Here is a 27268-nt window from a genome sequence, read left to right on the forward strand (position 1 = left end):
GTGCCCTTCGAGTTGCTCTCCATAAAGCTCCTGAAACAGTTTCCCCTCCAGAGGCCTGGCCAGACTGCAGACCAGCCATCTGACACTCTTGATTTCTCTAAAGCTCTTTTGTCTCAACCAACTCAGCAGCCCAGGAACCCCCAGCACAGTAACAGGACACCGAGATGAGGAAAGTGCTGATAAAGAGCTGGCTCCCAGTGGCAGAGTGCACTGGGGGCCATCGAGGAATTACAACCTCAGCAGATGCTGCCCTTTTTTTCTCTCTCCAAGACCTACTGAAACCAAAGACCCAGGAATTTCTACTGCAAATGCAAGCAGTGTGCTCTGGTGTGGCTGTGATAGGGAATGTGGCCCAGGGCATGTGCAGTTCTTGCACCAACTGCTTCTCAAACATCTGCCGTAATGCATGGTGCGGCATGAGGACAGGGGTCCCTTTGGCTCCCTGTACCACAAAATCCTGCCAGCATTTGCACTGTCTACAATGAAAAGGAGATCAAAGATGATAGAAAAGGCAGCAGTGACTGATGGGCCATGCCCTGCAATAGGGGGTGCTTTGCCGGACTCACCAGTGCCACACGTGGCAGTGCACGTGGTCCAGGAGCCGAAGCGCCAGAGGAACTGGGCCTGCTCGATCTCATTCTCACTGTCAGCTGGTCGCTGGATGGTGTACTGGTAGCGCACACCAGGGTTGGTTTCCTGGAACAACAGCTGTGGGGAGACAACAGGAGGTGAGAGACATGGTTGGTGCAGTGTCTGACTGCTGCACTGCAGGGGTTTTCAAGGAGGCAGGAAGCCCCAGCACAGCCATGCAGGTGTCACTCTGTCCAGCTCTGTACCAGTGCAGCGTTTGGCCCCTCACTGTTGGCCATGGACAGTGATGGTCTGGCTGCTGCACTCTAACAGCAGCACGCAACCATTCCAGAAAACATACTTAGTGTGTAGTCAGAGTGTGTAAGAGAAGAGGAAATGCCCCAGCTGACCCCACTGAGAGTATTGGGCTTGTGGAAACGTTAGGTAATAATAAAAAGTAACAGCAGGAGCACTGAGAACTGCCACAGCTTCAGATTTATGTCTCTGCCAAAGAGTCTGGAAGCATCCTCCCGTTAATCCTCACTGGTCTCACTGCCAAATGCAGCTGCATCCAAAGACCTCCTCAAGGCTCAGCACGGCTTGGACCTTCCCTGCGAAGGGCCCTGCTGTCACCCATCCCAGGCAGAGCTGGGTGAGGAAGTTTTGCACGCCAGCACTGAGCCCACCATGGCACACGGTGCACCAGCACCTCCTCCCTGCAAGCACTGCACTGCTGCTTGCTCCCATCAATGGCAGCACACTGCAGCAGCCCTCAGCACAACTTGAAATCATGGGTACCCAGCCCAGCCCCTGTTCAGATCTCCAGCCTGCTGCTAATGTCAGTGATTTGACCATGTCAGGGATGCAGACTGGTAGGCACCATGAACACCATGCAGAGTGGCTGCATGTTGCACCCTCCCCTTAGTGCAACACCCCAACTGCTGTGGTGTGAGAAGGGCAGAAGGTAATAGTGAAGAACCAACGGGCAGCAAACACTCAGTGGCTGGCTGCTAACAGGCGCTGGAAAGAATGTCATTAATTTCTCCCCACTTGAAACGTGGCTCTCACTGCTCTCCAAATGAACGCGTCTGCTCCTACGGTTATGCAAACCCTGCCCAACACGCCTCCAGCAGCAGTCAGCACTCACGAAAGGCTGTGAGTTTAAATGTGTTTTTTTTAGCCTAAGTGCTCCCATTATTGCCAAAGCTTTGTTGTTCTTGGAGCTTTGGCAGGAGCAAGGGCATCTTTCCAAAACCTCTTCATGAATATTGAAACATTTCTGTCAAAAGGTTTTAATTAGGTTATGAATCCCAGAAAGCGTCCCAGCAATTTGCTGGCACTGAACATGCCAGCGTTCACACTAGCAGAGCAAAGCAACGCTTGGAGGCAAAAACACAAATGCAAAACGCAAAGAGTTTTGGCCATGCATGGCTGCACTGCGAGCCAGGGACTGCAGGGTCACACCTCCAGGGCCATCCCCGCCTCTGCCCCCGGAAAGCCACCGAGGAGGAGAATGCACATATAGGGGGAAATAAGCCATGAAGCTGGCTCTGCAAAGTGCTGAGCCCCATGCTCCTCTTCCCTGCCCAGCTCTGCAAGCCCGGGCTGCAGCACGCAGTGAGAACCCCTTATTTCCTCCGGCTGCTGCACTAATTAAGGCAGTGCACTCAGGAGATACCTCTTCCTTCATTTATCAGAAGGTGGTTAAAAGGGAAAAAAAAAGGTTAAACCACGATCACAAAGCAAACCTCCAGGGTTGAAGCTTTGTTCATTCTTATGCCCTGTTCAGCGTGATTTCAAAAAAACCATTTTCTTTACACTGTAGATTGTTTAACCCTCCCCTCGGCAGCTCTTCAGTGCAAATAAGGCAAAAGTTAATAGAATAGGATGTGTTTGCAAAACAAGACCATGTTAAGCTAAGCACCAGAGCTGCTGCTGCTTAGGCAAGTTGTGGGCAGCACCTGGCTTTTGTAAGAAGGGTTCCCAAGATACAACAAGTGTGAACTGGGAGCAGAAATTCACACATGATAAAAAGAATGAAGTTTGAAATTTCTTGTTGTTGCAGAAGATTTCAAAGGTTCCTCTTGGATTTTTACCTTTACCCTCCAGTGCTTTATTGAGGAAGCAGAGCCTGACCAGCAACAACCACGAAGGCATCGCTCAGGCTTTGGACCTGTCTGTGCACCCCCCGAGGAGCATGAGCCCTTGCCCAGACCCTAGCTGGTGCATGGGGGCCCAATGCTGGCAGGAATGTGGCAGCTCTAGCTCTCAGCTCCCTGATGCATCCACTGCCACTGCTCAGACTCATGGGCTGCTCCAGCCCTGACAGAAACACCGCGGGCGCTCCTCTTGCTCTTGATAAGATATGGAAAAGGCTCCGGAAACCAGCTAATTCTTTTTACGCTCTCTCTCCTCTGTAAATATTTTGAGGAATGCTGCAAGCTGGATGAGGCTCAGCTGGAAGCAGCAGACCCACCCCAAGTTCAGAACCGTGCTTCCTGGGCCAGCAGCACACATTTGGCTGCAGAAGATGGAGGGAGAAACATGCTAAGGGAGGAGACACCCAACCTCATCCTGTGGATGGCCATGAAGTCACCTCAGCAGCACAAGGGAAAGCTGCAGAGCTCCTGGCTCCACCCCGTCATCTTTCCCAGCTGCGAATCCCAACTGCCCAGAACCCAGAGCATACCTGAATCCACACAGGTTCCACAGTGGGCCCTGGAGAGGTCAGATTCTCCCAGTTTCCCGTCCTCTCATAGGTGAAGGTGGTCCCTGCCACCCTGTAATCCCCATTCCACTGGATGGTCCAGCCACCGTTCAGGAAATACTTCTCTGGGTCTTCACTCCTCAGCGCCAGAAAATTTCCAGCTTCTGCAACTTCTTCAATCCGGATCTCTCGGGCTCCAACAGGGATAATCCCAATATCAACATAACCTGGGAATGCAACCAAGCATTTGTTCCAGGGGAGTCAAGGACATGATCTGCTCCCTAGGGTGTGGAGATAGTGCCACAGCCATTTGTTTTGAGGCCATTAGACACAAAGAACAGTAAGGGAATATTTTTCTTCCAAGAGGCAAGAAATGAAAAGACAACTCCTCATCTCCTTTGTTACTTCTTAGACCTTATAAAAATCAACAAGTCTGGATTAGTGAAAGACTGCAAATGAGCAGCGTGAGTGAGCCAGGCAATTAGTGCCACTCTAGCTGAACAGACAGAAATGAAGCCCTGTGTCCCCTGGTTTCCACACAGCACTTTCCAGCCTGCAGCAGCAATGGCACTTGCAGAGCCATCCCCCTTCTCTGAGTGCTGCCTCCCATGAAGTCCCTGCAGCCATAGGGTCTTGTCTGCAAACCACCCCGTCACCCCGCTCTGCTGATCAAGGGAAAAATGAGCCCTGCAGACCAGGGTGGGATGTTTTAAGGAAGCCATTTAAAACAACAACCCATTTTTCTTGTTCCCAGTGGCTGGAAGCTGAGGGTTGGCTCTAAGCCTGCTCTGCTCACCCCACCACTTCACAACAAAATGTTTGGTCCCTGGGGAGGCTGCAACTACTGAAAGCCAGGAGCATGCTGCTCATCCTTCTCCCTGAGGTGTGTCTTGCTCTAAGGAGAATGCCACATGTTCTTACCCAACCCCTCGCTGTCCTCAAATGTCTTCTTGACAGTGTGGCAGGTGGAGCCGTCCCCGTGGCAGACACCGCACCGGTCTTCCACTGCATTGGAGTCGATCTCATAGTCGCAGCCCACGTTCTGCAACACAGCCCCATCAGCTCTGGCCCCATGCCTGCACCCATTTACACCCACCCAGGGTTTCACTGTGACACGAGTAGTTGAAAGTGGAAAACAACCACAGTAATGAGGGCCATTGTCAGTGGACAGATGATGGTCCTGAATGGCAAGAATTAAGGACCACAGATGAGGGAGTGGAGTGAGTGATGGTGATGCATCCCAGTCAGCTGTTAAAACAGATTTCTTGCCTGCAGCCCTGCCATCCTGTTTGTACCACTATGAAGTCAGATCCACATCTTGCTATCAGCTTTCCCTGCCTTGTTCTGCAGCCTGTGCCTAGCCAGGCAAACCTCTTGGTCCTTGGTCCTGCCAGTCCTGTTGCAAACACTTCCCCCAAACCTTTCCTAAGTTCTGCTGGAGCTTTCCACACTTCAGACCCAGGCAGCTGCCATAACACTTGACCAAACTGAGATTCTATCTGACACTGCACAATAAAAGCTGCAGCCAACTCCCCAGAGGCCCCACTGGGTCCTGTGCCAATGAAGAGTACTTAGTCTTAGCTCCACGAGGACTTACCCAGGGAATCACTTGCATATATATGCTAGAAAAGGAGCCCCATTTTTGCTACTGCAATGTTTTGTAGAGAGCCATGCCTAACTCTGGTGCTGGAGCCAACAGCAAGCTTGCAGTCAGCAAGTATTTCATGTGTGCAGTTAACTTTGAGTGAATATGCTGTCATCCATGGAGAACTGCTGGATCTCACTCTTTTCTATGTGCCAAGTAAAAACCACGACCTCTGAGCTCCCTGAGCCTGTGCATGTGTCTGCTGGAGCTCCATGGAAGAGGCAGGGAGATGAGCATTCTGCTTCCTGGTCCTTCTGGTTCCTTGCGGGGAAGATACTCTCCCTGGCCCACAGTTCATTTACACAGAGCTTCCAAAAAACAACAGCCCAGGAGGAAGAGCAAACCCCAACAATGGGAGAGGGTGCCATGGCTGGGGGAGACACCTCCATTGCAGCAGGCTGTGGGTCAGAGCAGCATCTGCAAGAACTGCAGGGCTGGGATGGGTGTTCTCTCCACCTTCCCTTTCTATCTCCACAACCTTATTTGCAAGTGAAACTTTTCTTCTTGTATTTCCTTAGTTTGGTTCTCTACTTCCTTGAAAATACCCAAGAGGCTTAAATACTGCTCCATCATCTATCTTGTGAATATTGAGAGCTCTCCCTCATTTCCATACCGAAAAATAGTAGCAAAATGGATCAGATAATATTTGCTTGAGGACATCAGGCAGAGCCCTGATAACTGCCCCTGCCTCAGCCTGCAGCTGCCGGCGCACAGGGCTGTTCCCAGCCCACTCTCAGCAGGGGATGTACCTTGCAGATGCCGTTGATGCACATGTCCCGGCTGGAGTTCATTTCATAGCACGGGGTCCCATCGATGACGGCATCTCTCAGCTTCTCTGCAAAGTATTCGTCCTCTGGCCGGCAGTGCAGCTCGCAGGGGTTAACTGGGAAGCCGAAGAGACAGAAACTGAACCCGAGAAGCTGGGGTGTGCATGCCTCCATTCGCCTGCTTTCTGCAGCAGTGTTGCCCTGGGCTCACATGGACACAGGTCACCTTCTCTCCTTGTAACCATCTCCGACAACACAAATTAATCCTGCAAACCCAGCCATAATTTAAATATGGCATAAATACACCACATGTGTGGCAGAAAGGGAAGGCAAAACTTTTACAGGCAGCTCCAGCAAGATCAAGCCATTGCAAGAATCTGTCTCAGGCTCTCTGCGAGGGCTGCAGGAGAAGTCTGGCAGCAGACTGTGCACACTCACTGTTGTTGGGCACTGGCGTCCACTTGTAGAGCTTCCCTTTGTAGAGCATGGGGTTGAACTGGCTGCACTGGACCTGGCGGAAGGACGGCTTGTTGGGAGGACAGGGCTTGATGTTGCAGATCCGGAATCGTTTCCGTTCTCCCAGGCAGTACCTGCCCCCATACTTCGGCCTGTTTGCAGGAGGGAGAAGAGGAAATAAACACATAGAGCAAAGGAGAGGAAACTCCCATATAATAATAATAAACCCTAACCTACACAGCAAGCTTCTGAAATGCACAGAGAGCATCATCCACGTCCTTGCTCCTCAGTTTCCTCCTGGTCAGAGGACACATGCTCTGCACAAAGGCCTTGGAGGCTGCAGCAAAGATATGGCTGCAATGCACAACAAAGACACGGTACCAGTAGCTCCCCAGATGGTGTAGGATGACAGAATTCCACGTACAGATGACTTTGGTCCAGCTGCTATCTTATGTTTTTCCATTTCACTTCTCCTGGACAAGGAGGGGTGCCTAACCCAGTCTGAATTTGCTTCTGACCAGATTTGATTTCTTGCTTTCAGCCATTAGCACAACACTGTGGTGGTCAGGATAAGGCACTGCAAGAAGGGGGCTTGGATCTGTTGCTACCAGGGCACTTATCTGTTTCAGGAAGGATTAACCCAAGTGAAAAAGAGACATACAAAGCAGTCATTTTTGTAAATCTCTTGTAAAGGTGCTGGAGGTCCACAGACACCTTTTAGCATCTTGTCACTTCTGACAGTCCTTCGTTAATGCTGCAAATATGGCCAACTCTATAGGCCTGGTTTATGGAGCTGCAAAAACTAGTGCAAACAGTAGTGTTTGTGTCCAAAGCCATTCTCCTGCTGGGCACTCCTACACTCTGGGCAATGGAACAAGCATTGCCCCCACTCTACTTGTCTGCAGTGTGAAGGCAGCTGCTGCTATGGGAGATGAAACAGGCTGGAGCCTTCTCCAGGGGCTTAAAACATCACTTTCAACTCTAAAATTACATGACTTGGAAGGTATTGCTTACCACTCCTCCAAAAACCTCTCTCCAAAAAACATCACTGGGAAGTATCTCCTACACACAAGAACCAGCTTTTCACTATCAGACTTCGTTTTTCTCTTGAATGAGATGCAGCTGTATTAAGGTAGCACTTGAGAGGCTTTTGGTGGGGGGATGCTCTGATGGTGCTTTCCAAACACATCTCCAAACCACTTTCCAGACGTCTTCTCCCTTAGTCCACCACCTCCCAGCTAACCTCAGTCTCATCTCAGTCTCAACTGCAACTCAGACTGATTGTGACTTTGTCAGCTATCTGAGCAGGAATGCCAGGGCTGAATGGCCAACAAGGCAGAGCTCCTGATCAAATGGCAAGTGGCCACAATTCCAGGACTTCTGACAACCTCCCCTGGCCCACTCAGTCTTGCTTTCTGTGCTGGATGACCTCACAACTGTTTCTACAGTGTAATGCAACATGGCAAGAGCCGTGGGACTGGTGGAGGGGTCTAACATGAACTCTTGTTCAGAAAGAGGAAATCTCACAAGGCATCTCTTGAGAGGAAACACGTTTCTTCAGGCTTTAGATTTTTCATTCTGGTGATTTCTTAATGATAGAAGCAGCCAGAAACATCGTATACACAAGGTGATAAATTCTTACTTACTTTGGAAAGTAGTTTTAAAAATATATCATTCTTTCCAACATTTTTAAAGTGAGAGGGACTTAAAAAGCAACAACAGGCTTTTCTCGGATGCCAGCGGACTCTCAAGATACTGCCACTGGTTCTTAACACTTGCCATTTCACCAGGTTGCTTTGGTTGCTTGCAATTTCTGCGTCCCACATCCCCATGACCTTACTAAAATTACTTTTCCCCTGATTAGTTAAGAGTGGCACAACTTCCTGAAAGGAGTATAATTAATTACTATTTTACAGTTGTGTTTACACACCTTTCCCTTAGGAGACGCCTGAGGGAGGAAGGACTACCCAGTGCACGCATTTGTTCCCTTCATCCAAAAGGCGAAGCTGAAGATTTACCTACCGTGGCCAAAGCAAACAACTGCCCAGGGAAATTCTGCTGCTTTTACAATGTTTGCTCTCCCACATGCCTGCAGCTGTGTTTGGAACACTCCATAAACTACAATTGCACTTCTGTCACAAAACTCATGTCAAACACAAACCTAGCTCTTGACCTAGGACTGGGATTACACAGCTATTCTTTACACAGTTCAACAGTATGTGTTAAAAACAATGCACCCAAAGAAGTTAGGCAGAAAGAACATCTGGGCTCATTAGAGAGATTCCCTCTTAGTTTTCAAATCTTCTTAAGCCATTGAAAAATGACTGCCACTGGAAAATTGCTCACAAAGCCCCTTTCTCTCCCTGTTACAAGGCACTGTGACACTTGGATGAGTTGGGGGCCTTTGTGTGAATCCAATACAATAGCCATTGGGTAAGGAGGGAGGCATCTGGAGGACAGATGGGTCAGCATAGCCGTCAGTGCATGGCTAGTGCTGCTCCTTGGTTGGTCCTTGGGCTGGGGAGCAGCAAGTGTCCCCACTACCGCAGCTCATTCAGCCTGCTTAGAAATCACTCACAGGGAGAAAACAGTTGATAAGCAGCAGTGAGAGTTTTCAAAATGAGAGTGAGTCAGAACCACAAAAAGTCTATTTTTCTTTTCGGTCATTAAAAGACACCGGATATGTTTAACAGCTACAAGCACACAGTCTTTACTCTTTGTTGAATTCATGTTCCAGTGCTCTCTGCTTGCCTGGTAAAGGAGCAGTTGTGCCCCTCCAAAGCCTGCCATCACCCAGATGGCTGGATAACCCCATGAAAGGAATCGTCTGTTGTGTTTCAAAGGCATGTTGTTCAGAAAGATAACCGCATAATGGCACCAGCCCTCTGCTGTCCAGCGCTGACATGGGTAGGCCCAGACCAGCCAGGTGATGGTTCCTGCTTTCAGGGGCCACCAGAAAGCCCTGGGTTCCTCTCCTTCACAAATGAGCTTAACAAACCCAGGAGAGCACACGAGCACTTACGTGGGGTTGCTGCATTGCCTCTCAGCACTCTGCACACCTGCACCGCAGCTCCGTGAGCAGGCAGCCCACGAGCTCCAGGGCCCCCAGCTGCCATCAATGGCATCAGGACGGTAACCCACAGGCACGCACTCGCCATTGAAGCACCACTGCAAAGGGACAGGCCAGAAGAAGAGAAATGATTACTTAGAGAGCTCTACCCTGGGGGAGCACTAAAAGTCCAGCACTCATACTGTCCTATGCAAACCCATGCTACACTCACTTCAGGGTGCCTGGGTGTCAGCTGAGCTCTGATAGAGCCAAGTTCACCTCTGTGCAATGAGAAATTCAGAGATATTGGGCTGTCTGAAGACTTGTATGAGGAAACAGACCTCCAGACGTGACCCTGCAAGCCTTCTGCTTCCATTTAAACTGCAGATTTCGTAGTTCTAGGGACATCTTGATTTCCCTGAATTCAATCTCTCCCCACCAGTATTTGGCTGGAGAACAGGCACAATTCATGACCATGTGCTAGAGTTTGCAAAATACCAAGTTTTGCACTTTTCAGGCAAAAATCATCTCTTATATGCAGGACAAATTATCTCCACACATGCAAATGAGGCTGCCACCTCTTACCTTGTTCTCCCCACATGTTGTCCCATCAACAGCAGCATCCAGCTTGGAATGGCATGTGGTCCCCACTGTGCACCACAGCGTGTTGCAGACACTCTGCAGAAAAAACATTTACACAGGACGTGGTTACTTCAGGGGCCAACCCATTGGTAGAGATTTTACTCACAGGGAGAGGATCACCCCATGCAAAGCCCCCACCCCAAAAAACCCTCAGAGCTGTTTGAGTCCATGCTACGCTGGGAAGGGAGACTCTGGCTTACATCCATGTCATCACAGAAGGTGGAGTAGGCACCATACTGCAGACGGCACTGGTGACTCACATCATAGAGGACGCCCGGGGGCACCAGGGGGAAGTCCAGCACCTCCCGAGCAGGGGGGTCATCCAGGCACAGCCCCCAGCCCCGGCTGAAAGAGAGGTGACAGGGCAGTGTCACTGCCTGGCCAGTGCAGGTAGGTCCCATGCACCGCTCCAGCAGCTGCTAGCAGAGGAAACAAACACCTCATCAGTGTCTCATCCTGAAATCCTGACATTCATTCTAGAGCTGACATGACCATGGCTCTTCAATAAACCCTGCACCCAATCTGCCACGTGGATCTCTCCATGCACTTATCCAATTTCTGAGTTGGGCAATCTGGTGTCTGCAACTGCAGCCCACCTACCCCCGATGCACCCTCTGACACTCCAACACGTCCTGGCACTCCATGACAAAAAGCCAGAAATGTTTCTTTGCCTGGGACCAATCCCCTGCATTATAGCTTTGCAACCAAGTCATCGGCAAAGTCTTCAGCCCGGGGTCCAGTCCTCAGTTTCACTACTCAAGGTGAGGGTTTCACTGAACAAACATTGCACTGCTGAGAAACAGATGTTGTCCTTGCGTTCATACACCAAGCCAACTCCAAAACGTCCCTGTGGACACTCCAGCTCTAGTGTCAATGTCCTGCTAATAAAAACAGAGTAGACTGTCAGCAGCAAAACTTACTCACTCCCATATCTGCTGCTACAAACAGTGCTCAGACTGTGCTGGACAGCATGTTTTTAGAAAGAGATATTAAAACTGAGCATGAAGCTCTGCCAAGACAGCCTGTGGCCCACTGCCAGGCTGCTGGGAAGCCAAGATGGATGATCCTGGCTGGCTTGCTCTGCTGTGAGTGGTTTTGCTATGATACTTCCCAAACACACAAGAAATTGTCACTAGTTTAGCTTACAGTGTTGATTTAAACTAATGTGTTTCCAGCAAAGCAAAGTCTCCAACGTGGGTTTCTGAGCAGATTAGATTACTGAAGCTTGTTGTGATTGGGAACAGGTCTAAATTAAGGTGAAACAGGATTCCTTTCTAACCCAAGCTGGCAACACAGCTCAGCTTAGGAGCAGCAGTGAATGTGGCTGCGAGTCACAGCGAGCACTCCTCTCACATCCTGCATTGGAGAGGTCCGCTCCAGGCACCTGCCAGCCCCTTGCTTGGCTAGAAACAGCCCAGTGGGAACTCAGATCCTTAATATACCACACATAGCTTTTATAAGCAATTTCCCCACTGAAAAAAATAATAATAATCAGTAAACACATTGCTTTCAGCAGGCCATGAGCTGGAAAGTCTCACTTTCCAAGTCCACCAGCAGTGAGAGCATCCTGCCTCCCCTCCAACCCACTGGAGAGAAGGACTGCTGTGGGTGATTCAGGCCTGAGCTGGGCTGAATTAGGTGTGAATTGTACAGCTGGATGCAGTATCATGTCTGGCCTCAAGCTACATATATATTAGGCATACTGCAAAGTCACTGCATTGCAACTCCAGCGGTTTTAATTTGCACACTGACGAGAGACACTTAAGAAGCATTATGTTCTCTAAAATTAGAAATGATTACATCTTTACTGGGAAAGTCAAAGCTTAAGCGCTGGACTCCTGCTCTAGCTGCATGAAAGAAACTGCTACTCCTTTGAATTAATCCACAATCACCTATTCTGGCAACAGCATATGGGGCCTGACACCACCCCAAAAATGCCCCGAGCCCTGCTTGCCCTCTGTTCTGCTGAAGGCTCTTCTTGTCTTGCCTCAATCTGCAGTAGATTTCTGCAGTCCCTGTATGGGGATAGCTTAAATTTCTAGAGTTCTGTTCAAAATCTAGTTCTTCATTAACCATTTGACATCTGTCCTACTGCTGTCTTCAACTGGCCTCCAGATTTTGCAAAAAAAAAACCAACCTTTACTGAGCCAGCAAGAATTGGCATGAGTTTAATCTGGCTTTGAAGGGATATACAGTGACCCACACAGCAGTAAAAATTCACAGGGGTCTGGCTCTGCATTTGCCTATTTCAGTCTGTTCATTAAAGAGCTGCATGATGGAATAGATGGTATGATGATTAAATCCCCATATGCGAGTAGGCTGGGAGGATCTGCAAATACGCTTGCAAGCAGGATTAAAATTCCAAAAGCTCTTGCAGAACTGGAAGAAAGATCCAAATAGCCAGGACTGAATTCAATAAAAACAAAGGAGAGGATTTAAACTTGGGAGGAATCAGCTGCACAAACAGAGGAGTTGGAATAACTAGAGAAGCAGTGCGGTAGGAGGACCTGGGTGTCAGTGGCTGAGCAGGGGCAGCAGTGGGTGCTGCAGGGGCAGGTAAGCCAGGTTTCAGGTGGTGGGGGTCAGACAGAAAGAGCCCATGAGAAGACGATGGAAGAAGACCTTCAGCTCTGCAGAAACAGGTTGAAAAATGAATTGTCTGGTCTAGAGAAGGAAAGACTGAAGGGAAACATGACAATCAGCAGCTGCGGGATGAAGGCAGGCTACTCCACACCACTGCATATTCATGGTCTCTGCAGAGCATTATGAGATACCAGATCCCTTTTTAAACATTTCTTCCACCAGCCAGATTTAAAAGAGCTCACATCAAGGTGAGCGATGCAGAGAAAAGAGGTCCTACAGCTTCTTCCCACCCAAAGCTGCTGCCTTGAAGATCACAGAGCCTTGTGCATGACCACAGCAGAAATCATCTTCTGATTCTTAAACACTCAGCAGCATTCACTCTCTTTTGTAAAACAATAACCACAACCTGAGAGTGCTGTGTTGTTTTTTTCTAACGTGAGGTCTGTTCCAAGCACATCTAGCAATCCCAGGTCAGCTGGGTCCTGTTTTTTGGCTCGTTCCCTCCCATTCTCCTGCCAACACTGTATTAAAATGCACTCATGTCTGCACTCGCAGCAGGCCTCTCCTTCGCCTCTGGGATGTCACAGATGCTGAGAGGTTCCTGCTGAACTCTACTCCACTCCTGAAGGAGGAGATGCCCCTTCTGGGAGTGGAGTGAAGAGATGAAAACACCACTGGACAGACAGCCAGATGGTCTGCTTCTTCCCTGCTGCAGCTTAATGGCATCCCAAGGTTACTGCCAGCAGGAAATGCTACATCTCAAAACAAAGGTTAAAAACAAAAGGCCAAGAACTCTGTGGATGCAAGAAAGACTCATTCCGCTGAAAGCCACAGATCAACAATAATTCACCCCAGCTGGAGCCAAGCCCACGTTTTAGGCCACTGGCTGGGATTTAGAAATGGGAGATCTCAGCACCGCCCAGTATTCCTAACATGCAGCTTCCAGCCCTTCACAAACACACTGGTTACAGCCAGAGTATTTTTTATTGCTGCTTCTCAAAGATGCTCTCACTGTTTCCTAATCTTCTTGTGTCAAGGAAGAAAAACATCCCTCTGGTGCTAGAGACTGGCTGACAAATGTAAGTCTTGGGCCATGTTCCGAGGAATTTAATAACAAACTGGAAAATCAGCCACAGGGCACTAAAAATAAACAAATGCATGTAAGAATTTGGCTTGGTCTTATCTCCTCACATGGTACCTCCCATCTCTAGGCAAGCATCACATGTTCGCCCCAAGCGTAACCTTGCTTCTAGGATGAGTGGAAAGCAAGATCGCGTTCTCTTGTGTGCAGTGAGAGGTACAAATGTCAAGTGCTATGGAAAACTGCTCCTTCTGCTCAGCAGTTTGGACATAGTAATGTGCTTCTAGCTGCACACCTATCTGTTAGGCTGGTGGCTCACACTGGGGCAGAGCAGAGCACAACCAGCTCCAGCATTCTGCTGCTGGGGCAACCATGCCTTGGAAATCCCACCAGCTAAGTCAATTAAGAAAACTGCTCTGGCTTTGTTTATTCAAATAACAACCACTGTGCCACTGCACTCATCCTTCCCAGCAAGGACCAAGCCAACTGAACAAGTCAGAAATACCATCAAGTGCCCTGCGAGTGACTTCTGAGGCCAGAAATATCTTGCGGACCCCAAAGCTCAACCCAGCCACTCATGGCAGCCAGCTCAGCCCTGAGCACCGATGCAAACAAATGAGAAGAGGAAGCAAGGACTTACTCAAGGAATCGTGTGATGTATTCCCGGCTGCAGCGGGACCAGGTGAGTGGGGACGTGTCATACAGGAGCTGTGGAGACATGATGAAAGGTCTTTTCCCAACTGGCTCACAGTCATTGCTGCTTCCATCATGCTGAATCCCAAAACTGTGTAAGAGCACAGTCCCACAAAGGAGAAGTGAGCCACATGCCTGCTACAACCACGCAGCTTCTCTGCTTTCTGACACACTATACCAAACACTACAAACATTTGCAACTTTATGGAGACACATTAATTAAAAGGGAGCACTTAGCTATCTGGGACATTCCTGTGGGACCACAGATGCTGTCACAAGCTTTGTCCCAGATGTTATGGGAAAGGAGAGTCAGACATCCTCTCATTTAGTGTCTTGCAAGGGCTCAGGTGGGATTCTGTTGCTTCACAACTAAGAGAATACCATGCCCTTGTTATGCTACCATGGCCAACAGTGGCAAACAAGAGGCCACTCAGTAAGCTGGGGAAATACAGCTGTGCTCAGGGCTCTGTCCAGTCCCTGTGTTCTGCAACACTACAAGCAAAGGGAACAGCCCCAGGAGATTGTCTGCTTGCACTGGAATAAATAAATTACTATTTGTCACTATTTTGAAGTGCCAAAGCCAATGGACCATACTTCATACAGAGAACATGTGAGGTCAGGATTTAACCAGAAAGATCTATGAATTCAAAACATAATATAACGTGTAATTATTACATGAAATGTTTCCTAATGTACATACTTTATGCAGGAGCTTCACTTTAGATCTCCTACTGACAACTCAGCCAATAATAAAGTAATGAGAATATAGAACAAAACAGCCTGCTGGTTACAGGCTTTTTCTCAAGTTTAGTTGAAATCAGGATCAGAAAAATCCTGTCACTGATGATATACATGGACTCTATTTTAAAACCTCTCAGTGAACAATCCTCTTCTTGAGGACTTTTAGTATCAGCAACACACAGGTGTACATAAATGTGTAGTTTGCAAAGGACTCCTTGAATCTCACTCTGAAACAAATTTCTCAGGGTACATTCCCTGAGATTCAGGGAACTGCTCAGCATCATCCTTCCAACTTTTATGTGTCCCTTGTCAAGTCCTGACTAAGCCGTACAGAGGTCAGAAAGGAGAAGAAGGAAACTGGGAGTACCTGTGTCCAAGCTCGTGGGCTACGGTGAAGGCCAGGGGCAGCCCTGTGTCCTCATTGATGTTGCAGCTCCTGTGGGGCTGGCACATTCCTGCCACGTGGGACAGACCCAGGGTCTCACAGGGTCTGTTCATTGCTGCGCAGATGTCCTTCCTTGGGTGATTGAAAACAACACACACAGAGAGAGCAAAAAGAAGATTGAAGACAGTAAGATCCAAAGCGTGATGTGAAACTGAGTGTGGGCACAGCATGATGTCCAGGAGGGCAGCCCAGGAAAGCTGCCTCAAGCAAGCCCCTCTTGCCCCAGTCTAACGGGAAGCCTTTAAGCCCAGCAGACACTGGCCAAACAGAAGCAAGAATGGAGACATCCAAATGTCTTTCCACACAGAAAGATTTATGACTCTTCCTTTCCCCTTTACTCTCTCAATATCCCCAGCTTATTAGAAAGCCTGAATAATGGGAACTGCAAGCCAGACTGGCTACGTTTATTTTATTGTATAAATAAAGTTGATGCTGGGAAGAATTAAGCAATTACTACATTTCTTGGGGAAGTACATCCCAGTGGTGCTGCGGTCCAGGGCAGGGGAGCTCCAGCCACCCAGGAAGAATAACTCCATTAAAGTACATGGCCTTAAGTGCCTTCTTTCTACTACAAAGCAAATTTTCTAAGGAAGATAAAACTGTTGTGGGTTGTGAATCACTGTGCAAATAACCACGACACTGCCAACATCCAAGCTGCTGCAGCATGAAACCTTCAAACCACTTTCTGACTGCAAGGTATATAAACTTGGCCAGAGACAAGAATTCCACCCAGCTACATGGGAGGTGAGGGCCTGCTCTGAGGCTCCTTTGCAAATCCTGGAATTCATCTACAAGAGAAAATGGAGAGCTAATCCCTGTGTACAGCTGCTGCAAGGACACACCCTTTCTAGGGTTTCCCAATAGGGCCACAATGAAAATCTGGTTTGGAAATCCCAACTGCTGGTAAACTGAAAGCAGTTTCCAGGTTTAAAACTGAGGTCTGACATCAGTTCCAGCCACTAGAGCCAGGCCACTTTCAGATTTAAAGTTATATATGGAGGCTTCCAGGCAGGGCTGAGGTACAGGGAGTGAGATTTAAACAAGCTTCCACTAAAATATGCAACTAGCTGCCTGCGTCCCACCTGCCTGCAGCCACTGGAGGAGTTTCTAGGTGGTGCAGTAACACCTTCAGCACAAAATCAGGACACAATACCTTGTGAGCAGGACTGCAACATCATGATGCAAGGGATGGGAATCTCCTTTCACGTTGATGCTCTTCTGCCATTTGCAAAAGCTTTTCAAGGTGTTGTCTGCATGGTGGGAGATTTTCAGATCCTCCTGCCAACACAACTGAAAGTCAGTTGTTGTTCTGTTACTGATCTGTTTTTTAGGACGCGGTGCGGAAGGATCTGGTCTCTGACCCATCAGAGTAAGATCAGGAGCAACTGCCATCTAGATGGAATTGCTCTGCATTTTGTAAGCTGTAGGCTGGATGGGAATACAATCGTTTCTTTCCACCAATGATTCAACTGAACCATTAAGTCATCTGATACCAGGGGTTTAAAAATGCTGCAGGAAAATACTCCATCCTGGCTGATGTGCTTTAGAGAAGGATGCAGCTGTGCAGCCAGACTGAACAGCGACTGCTGCAGCTGGGAAACACAAACAACCAACAACTCACAGCCTCCGCCAGGGCTACTGGCAGGAAATGCTCCTGTGGGACACAGTGAGCCTCAGCTATTCAGCCACCGTTGGACCATACTTCCCCAGCACTGACTTGGAGCTACGCCTGCACCATGTTTGAAGGGATGCTGCCACAGGCAAATAGTACCAGTGGCACTGGGTACCATCCCACAGATTACAGGATGAGAGGGAAGATGCTATCACAGGGGTTAAATTACAAATCATTATAAGAATCATGATCCACAGCTCCTCTGACATATAATCCTCCTGACTTTACCAGACCTGCAGCCCATGCAGAAGACTAGGAAGTAAAGCCTGGGAATCTGTATTAATCTTACACAATTCATCCATGAAAACTGTGTATGAGAGTTTACAGGCTTTCAAGGCCAGCTCTCTGTGTATCCCAGTTTGGCTGCCAGGATGGAAGTGTGAGTCATTTTGTTTTCTTTTTACCTCTTCATTCTCCAGCAGGATGAGTCGCACTATAGCAATGTTGATGGGGTTCCCAATGCTGGCATGGTGGAACAGCCCTGCCACCTGCAAAGTACAAAGGACTAAATAAAACCCGAAAGAAACATCTTGCCCTGTGACTGTTCTCCTGGTAAGTACATTTGCAAGGCAACATGAGCTTAAAGGGAAGCTACTGAAGGTTGTTGACAACATCTCAACATCTTGGGGAATTCCCAAAAATAAAAGACAAGACCAGATGTAGACCCAGATAAAAGCATTCATAACACAATGGAAACTGATATAATCTATGTAGCATGCTGAAACTCAACCAGAAATGCCTGGGGGACCACCTCCACTTTCACTCACTAACAAATGTGTCAAACACCTCAAAGCCAGGGTTCTCTCAGTGTCTTCACCAACACCAGGAAATCCAGGGATGTTACCCGGAGGTCCTCTACCCAATCCCACTCTCTCTTCCAGCCATCAACCACACCTCTTCTGAAATGCAAACAGATGCTGCCACAACAGCTGAAGAGCAAACAGATTATACCAACTCACACTGACCTACCTGCTTGTTTTATGGTTTTAGCAAAACCTGCCTAGATTTTCAAGACCATCAGTTTCTCTTCACACATGACCCTGGATGTGGCCTTGCTCAACGTGGCCTGGCATGAGCAGGGGCTGGGCAAGGTCACCTCCAGGGGTCCCTTCTCACCTTAAACCAGCCTGATTCTGTGACTTCAGGCAAAATTAAGAGTGGTAGTCTGGATGCGTAAGGTTAGCTCATTAACACATCATACCACACAGTTATAAGTCAATGCCTCCAGAAAAGTCTGAGTTTAAGCAGCAGAATGAAAATCTGAGGAATTTCAATGCAATTATTACAGTCAGCTTTCAAAACCTGCTTCTAAGTCTTACCACTAAATACTCCCATGGTTTAGTGCCAGCAAAGCAGCTCAACTACAGGCTGGATCTATGTTTCACTCCTTCCCTCGGTTGCCCTCAGTGACACCTTCCCAGGAAAGCCATTCACACTTCTGTCAACCAGGCTAGTGCACTCAGCCATTGCTGGCAGGCTGGCACTGGCTCTGCAGCATTTGGGACTGAGACGAAAAACACGATGGCAGCTGCCCTGCAGCACTCTCTTCATGGGTGTCTCTTACTGGCACTGCCAACACTAAGTTCAAGGAAGCCTGAGCCAGAACTCTCACATCCCTGCAGGGCTTTTCCTGTGAGGAGGCTTCCTTATCAAGCAGGGGGCTGTGGGTGGCCCCAGCACAGTGGTTTCAACTTCAGCTGCACCTCCCCACACAAGCAGCCTGATTGCCTGACTGGAGAGAGCAGCAGTGGTGATGCTGTGGTCATGGGCAGCACCTGCCCCCTCTCTGTCCTGAAGCACTAGGTGTGGGAGGAGTCCTGCACTTGCAGTATCTACCTGGCAGGCCATGTTATCCACCCTCAATGAGAAAGGAAAGGGAACAGCCCTTGACCCCCATGGGGAAGGTGAAACCGCTGCAGGCTAAGAGCTGCTCCCATCTGCACCAAGACTTTGGCCTAAGGCTCGCTCACAGCAAACCATCCTCCTGAAGCAGATGGAGGACTGAACAATGCAGCAAAGCAAATGTGAGGGTGGGAGCAGCCTGTTTGGTGAGAGATTTGCTGAGGTCTCACCAGGAATGAGTTCTGGCAAGCCCAGTGGCCCTTATGTCTCATAGCTGCATCTCCAGGGACCTGGCAGCTCTGCAGCTGAGAAAATCAGGACTCACCATGTTCATCACAGTCAGCACGTACTTCTCGATGTTCTCACTCCCATGGTATTCTATCATCTTGGTGTCTGCCACCACTAGTGTTTCCACCCACTTCTCCTTGCTGACGGAACGCTGCTTTATTCTTCTCTTCTTGTATTGTTTCTGTTCCCATCTTTCCCTCCGCTTCTCAGACTTCTCTAGGCTTTCCTGAGATTCTGAGAAATTAAAGGGAGAAAAGAGACTCACTTCTGGTAAAAACTCTGCAGCATTGGTAAAATACCTTCAGGATGCCTTTTTTTTTTTTAATTAAACAGTCTGTTGGTGTTGATCAGGAGGACTCTCACTCAGACCCATAACTTACTTGTGTATTTGCTGTGAGAGATGAAAACTGTGATTTCACAACACTGCACGGCAGCATTAGAGAAGGAAAACAAATCCTCTGAAATAAATTCTAAGACTGAAGCAGGGTCTGAAATATTTCGTGAGGAGCGTGCAGTCTCCCAGGGCAGAGCGCTCACATTTTGTATCAACACATTAATTTATAGGCAAATGTGGAGAGAGGCTTGACCATGCACTGTAGAGAAACAACACCAGCAGCTCAGCTCTTCCCAGTATAATCAAACATCTCTATTTAGCTGGGAAAGACAGTTCCCCAACACCATAAACTCCATGCCCTGGAAACTGGATGTCCTGGGCCAAATCCCAAAGATCACTGCTGTCCTGGATGAGAAATTTCCTTCGCCACATGAAGACTGAACTCTGGGCTTCTGTGCTGCTCATCCTCAGAGAAACAAGGACATTCACTGGGCTGAAAAGACACACAATGCCAAAGGAGGGCTTGGATGCTCCTAATGAACACCAGAAACTGGGAATTCTCATGTCAAGACTTTTCCTGTGACGCTGCTCCAAGATCAAGGTCAGGGTCAGCCCCAAGTTGGGTAAAGGCTTTACAAACCACATGACACGCAGTGGGAAATGCTTTTATGACCAGTTTCTATGGGCTCTGCCTTACTTTATTAACAGTGAACTTTTACATTTTATGGACTATTCTGTGCTTTAGCTGTACTTTATGCCCCAACCTTAAAAAATCCTAAGTATCTGAATAATTTGATGAATTGCTAATACCACTGTGACAGTTTAATCACAATGGCTTCCTTGAAGTTTGTTTTCATTGTGTCCTTTGCTGCTGAGCTTCCATGCGGGACGCAATGCACGGTGCAGACAGCTCCTTGGCTACCGAGCAGGGTTTGTATGGCATTTCCCCTCAAGATCCCCCTCACATGCTTGCCCAGCTGTACATACAGGCTCACAATATGCAGCACAGGGTATTGACAGGAGCTGAATACCAGGCTGATCTAACACCCATCTGGCCGTGTGTGATGATTTGCAAAGAAAACCAGCAATACATCAGGAGATGATGAAAGACTCGAGGTAATACAAATCCTGTAGACTTTCAGCTTCCTTTCCAGGGCATATACATCATGTCCACATTGCCGGTTTGTATTCAAATAGAGATTGAGCTATATTACACGCTAGCCACACCATAGCTAGTGAAATTCATTTACAATCAAAAGGCCTCAAAGTCTAGAAGAAACCATTGTTACGATTATCAGTTTATCCATTTAGATTAAAGGAAGAATGACTAAAGATAATATGATTATAGAATAAAAGGGTGTGGGAAACTCTAGGGAATTAGTAAGACAAGATGCACTGACTAGAAGATGCAACTTCAAATATTCAGACTAGCAAAGTAAAGCATCCAATCTTTCCAACTTCCCTGTCTTGTGTCTGTCTGTCACCACTACACACAGACCTGCTGCTTCACAGCTCAGCACTGAGAGCTGCACAGACCCTAGGCTAGAGCTGCTGGCTTGGTGTGGGAGGCCAGCACTCCCAGCTCCAGGTGCTGCTGAGCTGTGGGGATGCTGCCCCAGCTCCTGAGGCGAGTCATCTCATGTTCAAGACCTGCTCCAGACTGGCAGCTAGAAATGTACCTTTGCTGTTTCTCTTGCCTCCAGGATTTCTTCCTAAGGCAAATACCTCTCTATTACATGATTTTACTGCAGGCAGACATTCAATTTTCAACTAGGCAGAGTTAAAATAGCTCCAAAATAACAAGGGCAACACAGACCTCAGTGTAGCTGTACCAGCCCTCAGGGATGTGGGTTCATGCTCCAGCAGCTAGACTGCCCAAAGCATTGATTGTTCTTCACTGAGAGCAGCGTCAACCAGTTTATGACTAGCCCTGGGATTTTATCATGGAAAAGGCTTTGAACTTCCTTCTCTGAGCCCTCCCAGCGCCAGAACTGCAGTCCATGATCCTCTAGTTGTGCAATGCAGCCTTTGAGTTCTGCTCCAGCAAAAAAGCCCTGCAAGAAGCACAGACTGCTGTACCTCCCAGATCTGCCCTCAGCTGTCAGCACTGTCCATCTGAGCCACCACTGCCTGCCTTTTCCAGGACAGTCATTTTCTGGGGGCCAGCCCTCTCCCTGGAGCTCAGGAGGAAAGCAAAGAGATCACCCTCCAACAGAGCCTCCATACAAGCACCCTGAGGGAGGGGGCGGCTCGTCACAAAAACCTGCTGGTTTTCTACCTCTCCAAAAAGCAGGAAGGAGAGCTGCCTTTGCAGAAATGGACAGTTAGTTCCTTGACACTAGTACAAGCACAGTGCTATGGGTACACCTAATGTGCACTAAAATAATTCTGCTGGGCAGAAGAGCCATGGTGACAATCTGGTATAAATGGGAATTTACTGGCATAAATGGGAATTCTGGTATTTGGCTCATGCAAACCAAGTTTTACTCTCAAAGTCCAAACTTCTGGCAAGTCACAAACTGATGTCTTCAAAGAATCAAAAACAAATATTCAGTCTCCACATCACAGGATGCTTGCAGCAGGCCCAGGAGGAAAAGATGAGAGTGAGAGCCTGAGGATCAGCATGCATGTGAGAAACATAAGCAAATACAGGAAAATTGGCAGGAGAAAAAAAAACTGCTGTAATTCCTGTGAACATCAGAACATTTCTGCCTGCTGCTAAGCAAGCAAGTTTTCCTGACTTGCAATTTGAACCAGTGGTCAGCCTTCCCATAATGAAAATGCTTGTGGAAACCACTGTGTGCCTACGCTTTCAGAAACCTGGCCATCCTGCAACAAGGAGCCCGAGGCCGTTTGGCAGACAGCCACCAAGTGGGCCCGGCACTGCCCACCGCCCACAGAAACCACCACAAACCCACGGGTCAGTTGTGTCTCAGTGTTCTGAGCATTTCCTTTCCAGCCAGATAAGTGGCAAATGGGACCAGCACAGCTACTCCCAAAACTCAAATTAGAGCACTCATGTCCTTCAAGGTAAAAGTTGGGTGCTGAGATGTTATTGCAGGAGCTGAACACTCCCAGATTGTATGACAAGTATGTCTGCCGAGGCACCTTAGAAAACTAAGGATTGGCACTGATTCCTTTATCTTTTCACTGTGTACTTCAAATTACAGAACCCAAATGGTGAATTCTAGGATCGAGCTGCTGTCAGTTCATCGTGAGATGTATGAGAAAGGGGACAATACCTTGCACACCGCAGGCTGCCCATGCTGCTGGCTGCTTCTTGTCTTGCTCTCCCGGGTGCTCAGGAGCATGGCGTTTATATATCCTGTGGGGCTGTGCTGCTGCATCCTCAGGAAAGCTGGTGGCTACTGGTTCAATGAAATAGTCCTCATTCATGAGCCGAAACACACCTTTCTAGCAGGGAGAGACAGAGATGTAATCATGAAGCTGTCTGCACCTAGTATGAATATGAGCAGGGAGAGAATTGCAAAATGTTCCAGGTAGAAACATGTCTTCTCTAAAGAGATTGTTTTTATGGGTATTTTGAGCTCTAAATTCTCAGACAATGGGAAGTGAGCATGGGTTGATGAGTAGCAAAGCAAAAAGTTATAGAGATTCCAGTCACAAGGTGCAGAGGGTGCTGAACTGAAAAGGTATCTGACACTAAGGAATGAGTTCAGGGACGGCAGGGATGCTGAGATAGAGAAATGCCTTCTCCAGAGAACCAGAACACACCAGGAATGTGTGTACACTTGACCTTGGACTGAGCTTCCTCCTCCATGTTCACACCACCTCCCCCTGACCTTCATGGAGAAGCTCTGGAGAGCTGAAAATTTCAGTCCAAAGTATGGCTTTGGTCATAGTTCAGCACGAGTGTTTTGAGTACAAGTGGAGATGTTTTCACAAGCATATCTTCACAAGATGAAGTCAGTCACCTTTGCACTAAGTCCCATCGTTGTGAACCCCCACCACTGCACACAGCACTGACATCCCTGCTCCTGCCTCCCCGACACTCATGCACAACAGGCTATAACAAGAGGAGCAGGCAGCCCTAGAGAAGATGAAACTGAGCCGACAATGTTTCACACAAGAGAGCACAATCCAGACCTTAGAACCGTGTTTCATTTTAGAATCCTTGACAGGAGGAGTTTAAAGTCTTGTAACAGCCTTCTAAGAAAAGTGAAGCCTTACACAAAAACTGATCTCAAAGGCAGGTAAGGTTGTCAAAAAAGGAATAATTATCCCATGCTTCACATCTAATAAGTGCTGGACAAGGAGGAACATGGGAAAACTTGGCTTTTTGAGGTGCTAGTGGGACTTATTTCAACACCTGAGGCTGCCACAAGCAGGAATTTTGTGACAGCCCATCTGTGCTGTATAGCTCAGAAGTGGACAGTGTTTCCAACAGAGCAATGCTGGGCTTGAAATGCAAGGTATTGCCACCGTGTGCAAATGCAATATGCCTCTGTAGCCCACGGAACTAAATAATCTCACACCAGCAACGAGTTCCTTCTTTACGCCCTGTAACACCTAACGCAATTACAAGGTGTGTGTGAGTAATTCACTGTAACAAAACTCAGTGACACGCTTTACTTTCTTTGATAATTATGTGAGACACACAGCACACTGTCAGTGCAGCTTCCTGTGGTTTAGTGCCTAACAAAAAGCCTTGGTTATTTTATGACTGAGCAGGGAAGCTCTAAAGCAACTTAAGCCTGAAGTTTTGTCACCATTCAGTTTATTGGCTGCAGGCAGCATTGTGCATGACACACACCTACAGCATTTATATGATACTGTTCATTTCCAACCCATTTTACAGGCCTTAATTTATGTGATTCTTTATCATAAAAAGGTGTTTCCAAATGACACGTTATGCAGAAAATGAATTACTTAATGAGTATTATTTTTCTTTCCCATCCATAGTTCATTCACAAAGAGATGTTTAATCCTTTTAACCAGTTCCTTTAGCATTCATTATCCTGAAGACAGGAGTTATTACAGACCCAGCTTTTCGGATGGAAAAAAACACTCAAAGCCATGGAAGAAGTTAATGCAAAAACAGCATTAGAGCTCTGACTGTGGGACCCAGCTCTGGGCTAAGCTACCTGCCCTTCTCAAGCCCCTTGGCAGGCTTTCTTCAGACTTCAAACCTCACAGACAGAACCCCAGCTACTGAACTGACAGTGAAAGTGCAAATGAAACCACCAACTCAGTGAGCTATGAAGTGAAAGCTGCTGAACACCATCAGATGCTGTGAAATTTAGTGGGAAAAGAGTGACTTTGACACCTCCCAGGATGTGCACAGCATTTTTCATGACCTTCTCCATGCTATGCTGCCAGAGCCAACTCTTCTGGGCTTCTGGACACACTAAGTATCCCTCCCATGCCTGCTCCATCTGTATCAACCACTTTCTGCTGTTTCCTACTTGCAGCAGCAGCCCTGTACCCCATGTGCATGCCAGCTTTGTGCTGTGGTCACCACATGAAGCAGAACCCCTCACGTGACAACGCTGTTGCCATCCCCCTAGCCCTACTTGAGGAGTGCCCTCACATCATGTGAGTTATGAAGTTACACTGCAATGATTCTGTAAATCTCTATGGTTTTAAACCCTGTGGGGACCCAGTACCTGTGCCAGCCAGACACAAGCTAATGCAGACATGCAAATTTCTGCTAAAGACATGAATTTGCCTTCCTAAGTTCTTACACCACAGTCTTACTAGAGAAAATGACTTTGGCTTTCAGCAAAATGTACCTTCTTAAATACCATTATTGCTTCTGGAAATATCGGCCACAGAATAAAACAGCTGATGCTCACTTTTTGTGAAAAGAGATTTCACTGCACATGAACCACGTTATCATGAAATGGTATTTCATTACCATGAGATATTTCATCATCTCCAAGCTTCGATCAACTACACTTTCAGATGAGTTTCTCATAATCCTATATTTATGTACTAGAAGATGGAGGCCATATGGGAATTGCTCTTTGGGAATTCGTACACAAACACAAGTAAACACAGTCCCAAGAGTTCCCAAACTACTGGAATCCATGGGAAATTTACAGTCAGGTCATCCGAAGCAGCATCAAACCTACACACTGTGACACACTGAGATCCTGACTCTGCTGCTATCAGGAGGAATTTTGCCAGTACCTTCCAAAGAAAAAAGGATTTCACACAGCTTTTGCTCTTTCCCTGTTGGTTAAGAACCTTGGTACTTACCAGCCCATCACATGTACTGAGAGCAGCCAGGCCTCCCTTCAGCGTCCGGCTCTGAACCTCCCCAATCATATGGCAGGAGTTATATGTGTGAGACTGGATCTTGGCATCAGCAATTCCACCATACCGCCTCTCAGTGACAAACCCAGGGGTGAGGAGGTTGATGTTAAGGCTCAGGTTGAATTTCAGGGGTTGTCCTTTGTAATGCAGTTCATAGAAAGCAAGAAACTTGTTCTTGGAGGAAAGAGACCTTCTGTGAAGGGCTCGGTGGGACAAGTCGTAGGACAGGAAGGATCCGCTCTCATCAACCTTGACTGGATGAACGATGTCACTGTCAGAGGACCACAGAGCAGGCTCTGCAAAGAAAGGGTTTCCGAGGTTAGCTTTAGGGTTAAGCATCTTTCCTCCTACCACTTGAGCTGGATGCTAAACTCCCAAGGCAGCTCAACAGGGTCAGTTACCCAGATGCCTGCTGGATCTGGTAGGCTGCGCCTACTGCAGCTGTCAGTTCCCAGTATCTGCAGAGGATGTGCATCACCTGGGCTGCTTCACCTCGCCTCTGTCCTCTGGCAGTGCATCCTTGCCTTCTCCCATGGGCTACTGACAATAGCTGATCCTACAAATACTATTCATGGTGCTCTGCTCTGACCAAGGACCACCACAGCACAACTGGGGGCCAGTCCCGGTTTCCATGCACACATTCCCACTGTTTAATTACAGTTGTTGGAGCAAAGTAAATAAATAAATAATAAATAAATAAATCTGAAATGGTGTCTGGACACCGTGCAGGAGATTTCTGGTGGCAAAGCACCTCCCCGAGCTCAGAGGGTCCCAATGCTCCAACAGCCAGCTGCTGCTGCGCTGCGGTCCGAGGGCATCAAGAGAGCCTGCAGGGAGCTGGGAAACCTGAGGAGCCCCGGGGCCAGCTCTCCAGCTTCAGCTGCCACGGGCGGCTCCGCACCCGCGGCCATCCCCACACGCATCCCCGCGCTCACCTGGCTGCTCGGTGCCGCCGCTCCACTGCACGCCCGCGGCCAGCGCGGCGGCGAGGAGCAGGAGCCGTCCCGGGGCCGGCATGGGTGCGGGCAGGGCCGGGCCGGGCACTGAGTGTCTCCCGGCCCGCGGGGCCGCCCCGCCGCCGCCGCTCTCCCGGCCCGGCCCCGCCGCTGCCCCGCGGCTGCCGGCGCAGCTCGGGAGCGACCCCGCGCGGCCGCCGTGAGCGGGACACCGCGTTCAACACGGGCAATTCACTTCGCAGAGCGCAAAGCAACAGTGTTCTATGGTGAGAGCGCTATTGCTCAGAGAAAAAAACATAAACTTGCCCTAAATCGTCTCTTCCTACCGGGAAAACGCGTCGTTTTGGCTCCTCCGTGAAACCGCTGCCTCTTGTTTCACAGCAAACCTACACAAACGTCAATGAAAGGCACTTTGTTACTGCTTTATTGCAGCTGCCACTTTTCCCAGTAGAAACACAAGGCCCGAGTCTTTCCCTTTTTACATCTCTGTCATTTTGTGGTTGTTTGCTTTATTTTTC

At 48.3% G+C, this 27268-nt stretch overlaps 1 protein-coding gene across 1 annotated transcript in view; it reads right to left on the bottom strand.

Moving 5' to 3' along the window:
• ADAMTS7 (ADAM metallopeptidase with thrombospondin type 1 motif 7) overlaps positions 1-26852 on the bottom strand; it is a 44623-nt gene extending 17771 nt beyond the window's left edge. Inside the window, exons 1-16 of the mRNA XM_072345951.1 lie at positions 26730-26852; positions 25738-26090; positions 22758-22929; positions 19219-19415; positions 17456-17539; positions 16533-16657; positions 15302-15451; positions 14141-14284; positions 10037-10181; positions 9780-9872; positions 9168-9313; positions 6128-6297; positions 5672-5805; positions 4199-4319; positions 3260-3504; positions 567-708 (exon numbers count right to left, since the gene is read on the bottom strand). Coding sequence (XP_072202052.1) covers positions 567-708; positions 3260-3504; positions 4199-4319; positions 5672-5805; positions 6128-6297; positions 9168-9313; positions 9780-9872; positions 10037-10181; positions 14141-14284; positions 15302-15451; positions 16533-16657; positions 17456-17539; positions 19219-19415; positions 22758-22929; positions 25738-26090; positions 26730-26811 — 2503 coding nt within the window. The 5' untranslated portion in view covers positions 26812-26852. The remainder of the gene's footprint in view (positions 1-566; positions 709-3259; positions 3505-4198; positions 4320-5671; positions 5806-6127; positions 6298-9167; positions 9314-9779; positions 9873-10036; positions 10182-14140; positions 14285-15301; positions 15452-16532; positions 16658-17455; positions 17540-19218; positions 19416-22757; positions 22930-25737; positions 26091-26729) is intronic.
• Positions 26853-27268: the final 416 nt, after the last annotated feature.

This window comes from Excalfactoria chinensis, chromosome 10 (assembly GCF_039878825.1).
Source record: "Excalfactoria chinensis isolate bCotChi1 chromosome 10, bCotChi1.hap2, whole genome shotgun sequence".
NCBI classification, from domain to species: domain Eukaryota; kingdom Metazoa; phylum Chordata; class Aves; order Galliformes; family Phasianidae; genus Excalfactoria; species Excalfactoria chinensis.